The following is a 6,000-nucleotide window of genomic DNA, read 5'->3' as shown; positions in this document are numbered from 1 at the left end:
TTATTTTTTGGTTTGAAGAGTCTTCTTGGAGATTTCATGCCTGAGATGATTGTAGTCGCAGCGGATAGAATCAATAGCAGCACAGAGCTGCCTTATCGCCTCCCTCTTCTCCTCTGCAAGACTCGACAACCTTTCTTCTTTAGCTTCTATTTTGCCCTTTAGTTCTTCTAACAGTCTCTCAAGTTGGCTCACAGTTTTTAACAAATTCATCTTCTCCCCACCTTGCGTTTCCAGATTGGCTTCTAACTTCAATACCTTATCCTTCAAAAGAGATTCTTGTTCCTCCTTGTCATCTAGCTTTTCAGCTAGACATTTCACTTCTTTCTGCAATTTATTCTTCTCATGTAATGTATCAGTGACCCAATTCTTTGCAAAAACAAGATCAGTGGAAATTTCGGAAATGCGGCTCAGTAAGTCCCCATTCCCCTCAAAATTCCCAGCTGCTGAGTTCAATTCTGGCAATGATTTGCTTCCTGGTTGGAAGACATCTCTCAGCTTTCTCAATTCAATTTCATGAGTTGCAATCTTTTTCTCCATCATGCTATATTCTTCCTCCAGCCTCTCTTTTGTCTTCTTATAACTCTCTTTGTTTTCATTATGTAGTTGTTCCGCAACCAGGATTCTTCTGTTCAATACCCGGATGTTATCTTCAAATGTCTTCCGAAATTCTTCTGCCAACTCTGACATTCTCCTTTCTGCAACTTGAAGATTAATCTTGGACCCGGACATCCGACGATTCACTTCTCTGGATTCATCAGTCAGTCTGTTGATAGTTTCCTCTTGTTCCTTCAGGATACTCTCCTGATTTGCAAGCTTGGTTGTCAATTTTTTGTTGTGTTGTTCCTGCTGACTTCTTTGTGACTGTAAATCATGTAACTCCTGCTGCAGATTCTGAACTTGTGCATTTAAAGCCAGAATTTGAGTAGAAGCCTCCTTCTCTCTACCTTCATAACTTCTTTGAAGGGCGGAAAGCTGATCAGTGAGCTCTGAAAGTCTTCCTTGCAAACTCTTCTTTTCCTCTCTTAACAGTTTAGTGTCATGAAGTTTGGTATCTAGCTGCTCTTCTAATTTGTTTTTCTGGGAGCTTAAAGATTCCAATTCTAGAACCAGGTCCTTCACCCGGACGAGATAGCTTTCTTTCTCTTTCAGCATCCTCTGCCCAACTGCAGTCACATGGTTTTGTTCATCTTTTAGATTCTTAATCTGAATCTGGTATTCAGAAATTTCTTTGTTTTTCTCCTGCAGGAGCAATTCCAACTCAGATTTCTGTCTAGTTAAAGTTATCAAATCCCTTTGCATTAAATTTACTTGATCCCTTAAGCCATTGACGAGCCCTGTTGATTTTTTTTCTGAAGCACGTGAAGAATCGACCTCCATTTGCAGACGGCTTACCTGTGCTTTCAAGTCCTCTATTTTAGATACTAAGTCATTCTCATTGTCCTTCAATTTCTTCTGCAGTCCTTCATTTTCCTTTTCCAACTGCTTAGCTTCAGATGTCTTCTTTGCACATTGCGATTCCAAATCTATTTTCTGGGCACGCAAGGCTTCAAGCTCAAGCTTTATGCCAGATATTTGACCCTCCTCTGATGCTTGTGTTTTTCTCAAAGGTTCCAGATTTTCAGAGTCTGAAGCTTCATTTTCTTCAGTTGCAGACATCTCCTGCTGCCCATTTCTCAACATGCCATTATTACTCTCAAAGTCCTCGGAGGAGTGATAGTCAGAGTCTGAGCTGGAGGTTGATGAAGCTGAAGCTTGTCTTTCTTTCCTGCTTCTATTCCTTGTATAGAGCGATTGATAATGATTGTGGATGCCCTCAATGAGACCGACAAGTTTTGAATCCGTTTCTGAATCTGATGTGCTTCCATCATCTTTCTCTTGTTCTTTGCTATTAAGAAGCTGCAATATCTTTTCGACTTGAACTTTAATTCCTGCAGAAAGAAAAACAGGAAATCCTGAATCTGTTACTTTAACATTAAATAAGGCGGAATTTCAGGACAAAATGCTCATGAGTCATATAGATAAACACAAGTCAAATTCAAGCATGCTGTGATGGAAACGGCCAGCAAATTTTTTTTGCTCAGAAAATCTGAATTAAACAGGACAATGAGAAGAACTGTTTAATTTTTTCTACTTAGCAGCATGGCATCTATCCAATGTGATGATGTTTGGCAAGGCCACATGATCAGCCAGAGGAGGACAGGATTGAGTTGTTCAAATTCGAATTAATATTCAGTTTGAATGAATTGAGTTCAAATAGAAGTAACCTCAATTTGAGATTGTCTTAAGCCAATTCGATTTAATCAAATCTTTAAAAGATTCATATTTCTAATGATACAACTTTCTCTGTTTTTTTTTTTACAATTCTTTTTTGTCTCTAATGACTTTTTTTTCTTTTTTATAGATAGTTTCTACGACAAACTAATTGTTGATCAAACAAACCAAACTGAATCTCGAACTGATCATTCTCGATTTAAATTGGGCACAAATTGGCAATTGTTCAAGTTATGCTAATCCACCCTAAATTATTCATAATGTGTTTTGTAAGAGGGAAATGTCATAGAATTCTATATTATTATCGTAAAATTATTAGTAAGTTCTTTTGTTTAATTGATTGTAAAACGTTTATTCACCGGGGCCAAAAGGGAAACCCAGTTACAGCCTTCTCAGAAATCCGGGTAATTGTTAAGAAGAAAAACTGCACCTCTTTCACTGCCAGCCATTTGCTCGATTTTTCAGGATCGGGATGACTCTCCCTGGACTTGGAACCAGTAAACCTCAATAATCCCAATTCGTGAACCTGAAAAAAGACAAAGGCATTCTACATGAATATTGGCAAACACATGACAGGCCAAAGACCTGAAAATATAATGAAATAAAATATTACTAAAGAAAGATTAAGGTCTTTTTTTTTTTTTTTCTAGTTTTAAGTTTACTTAAATGAATCCTGAAACTTGAACGCGTATAAATTCCTGGAATTTGTCCATTGATCAAGCTGGCCCTTGATGTTTTTAGCATTATTTCGAGGATTTCTGATTGACCATCAATGAAGAAACACGTAATCTTCCCATGAATCCCATTTGAGAGTCACAATTTACATGCATGCATGCATAATATCCTATGTAGCACGGAAAAGGGAAATATAGAAATATATTTTCTAAAAAATATAAAAAACAGAAACATACAGAAATTTATAAATATAAAAAACATAGGAGTTTTTTTTTTTTTATAAATATCAAATTTTTTATAATAAAAATACATAAATTTGTATAATATAAAAATAAATAATAAAAAATAATGAAGAGAAATAATATTATGAAATGGATCATAAAACCTATTATAAATTGTTTTTATATAAACATGTATAGATATTTAAGAAGAAAATAATAATACACACTAATGTATATAACATGTAGGAAAGAAGATGAATAACACATCAGAGAGTGGGAAAGAAATGAATTTAACATGAGATTTAGAGTCACTTCGGGGTTTGAAATATAAAATATATATGTTTAATCGATTTTACGATTTTTTTAAAAGAAACATGTTTCAAAATTTTTCACAAATTTCAAATATCTCTGAAATGTATTATATAAATTTTGAGGAGTTTTAGAAATGAAAACATTTTCAAAACACGGAAATGTATTCGATTGTGAGTCTTTGTGCTTCTTAGACAAAATCTATTTACATCATGCATATGCTATAAGAGAAATTTGACCATATATGTTGAATGCAAATTCAGATGGATATTTTACTTGAAATCTTGAAATGTCAACTTCAGGAAAAAGAAGAAGAAGACGACGACGAACCAGCTCCACATATTGCAGACTGAGACACCTGCAATCCGCCACCACAATTTGAAGATCGATCCTCCTATTCTTTATAACAAGAAAATGAGATGAATTACATTATTTTATTTTCTTATCAACCAAACAATCACGCGAAAATTACATTCTCGATAATGAAAATACCTGAGAAGGACAGCGGAATATTGACTCAGCCGATCCGAATAATTTATAAAAATAAGATTTATTGCTGATGGAAGAAGACAAAAACAAACCAGAAAGAACTCAGAACATTCATTTTTTTTTTTTAATTACCTTTTTCGTCCAAGACAGATTATGGAAATTTTGGCGCTTCTTCTCTAACACTGCCCTTGATTTTGTAATTAATTACGCGAAAACCACTGAATTGCAACGCAATCTTCTCTTCATCTCATGAACAAGCGTGACAATGGATTACGTGTAAAAATTATTCGCTGCTCATAAAGTCATGCCACGTGGGATTTTCCCGCCCTTGTCTTTTGTCTTGTTTGGTAACAAAGAACTTATTTACAGCGGCCGTAGACCGTCAGTTAATTAATACATAACACAACCGTTGATTTTAACTAAGTTGTCTTGGTCGCGGTCACTACTCTACTCTCTTATGTTATTTGTATTTTATGATGTGGTTTCATATAAATAAAAAATTATATATTTTAATATATATTAAATTAATATAATATAATAAATATATCTCATAATTTAATATATTATTATTATAAATTGATAAATATTTTTAGATAAAATAATCTTATAATAACGATATATATGAATAATTTTAAAATTTAAATAACATTTTTGATATTTTTAAAAATAATAATATATCAATTATTAATTTTTTATTATTCTTATAAAAGAGGTATCTTGTAATACGATACAATATACGATATATAATATTAAAAATTAAAAATTTCGATATATAATACAATACGTGATTCAACTATCATGGGCTTAAATGATTTAGTGGTCATTTTGAAAAGTTAATTAGTAAATAACCAGGTGTTAAGTAATTAAGTTCAAGTTTTGATCAAAATTATAGTACATAATGTTATAAAAAAATTATGACAATATTATTAGAAGAATAAATAATACATCAATCGGATAAATAATGTTACAAAATAAATAAATAAATTAATTTCAAATTAAATTCAGTTTGATCAGAGTTAACTCAGTTTGAATCTTAACGCTAAGACCAAATATTCTACTTCACTTCCCCATTTGAATTTGGCCTTGAAAAAGTTTGAGGTTCCATTGTGAACATGGTTAATGAATTCGCTTTGCTTTTATGAGGACAATGAAATTGTAGCCACACTTTCTTGGGGACGCGGCTTTGCGTTGTGGCAGTCTAGTTCCTTGTTAGTATTTTCACCCCAAGGCTTAGGTGTAAAATTTAGTATTGAAAATTAATGGAAATTGTACAGCCCACAAGGAAAAGAGCCCGACCCCCAGAAGCTTGCCGGCTGTGGGGTTCGTACCCATGCGCACTTGGGTGCAGAAAATGTTAAGTCTTCCCCCTTTACCTCACGGGCAAACCAGCGAACCCACGAGGTGTCCCCCATATTTAACTTCATCCAGAGCTTATTTCAAGTAAAATTGACGAGATGCCCCTTAAGCAATGAAACACGAATAGCTGGGCAAACACTATGGGGGCGATGGGGGTAAACTTTTTGTGTGTCTTTTGGGATTAGTTTTGACTGCTCAACTGACATGTAATCCAAAATACTTACAATCGAAAATACGTTTTAACAGTTTAAAAAACTCACTATTTAATTAATCATATTATGTAAACTTATTTTTTATACAGATCACTCTATTATCATTTAAACTATTTTTCAATTTAGCTCTGCTTGTTCTAGTGATTAAGGACGAAAAAATTGGGCCGCACATGGGGTGTGGGCTTGGACCGCTAGGTCTGGGTGGTTAAGCAGATTATGCAAATGCTTTTGTTTTGCAATGTTGACTAATCAATCTAAATCTCTGGTCCTAGTGATGGCCACGTGATGACGACCATGATCACTCCTGCTTGTGCCGCCATCTGCGGTGGACCGTTGATCACCGCGTGATTTTTATTTATAATCCTAATTAAAAATCAATTCTTCCATGAAAATTATTTAATAGTTAATACACAGATAAAATGTTTATGTCATTATTAATACATTTCACAACAAAATACCTCATCATA

General features: G+C 33.9%; 1 protein-coding gene across 1 annotated transcript; it reads right to left on the bottom strand.

Annotated features, from left to right (window-relative positions):
• LOC123204754 (COP1-interactive protein 1-like) lies at positions 1-2,720 on the bottom strand. Its single transcript, XM_044621556.1, has 2 exons — positions 2,702-2,720; positions 1-1,928 (listed from the first exon to the last, which is right to left on the bottom strand). Exons 1-2 carry the CDS (start codon positions 2,718-2,720, stop codon positions 1-3), a joined length of 1,947 nt encoding a protein of 648 aa, XP_044477491.1.
• Between the last annotated feature and the right edge of the window lie 3,280 nt (positions 2,721-6,000).

The sequence above is a fragment of the Mangifera indica genome, chromosome 20 (genome assembly GCF_011075055.1).
Source record: "Mangifera indica cultivar Alphonso chromosome 20, CATAS_Mindica_2.1, whole genome shotgun sequence".
NCBI classification, from domain to species: domain Eukaryota; kingdom Viridiplantae; phylum Streptophyta; class Magnoliopsida; order Sapindales; family Anacardiaceae; genus Mangifera; species Mangifera indica.
The sequence above is the reverse complement of the archived record's forward strand: the minus strand, read 5'-3'. Positions and strand labels throughout refer to the sequence as shown.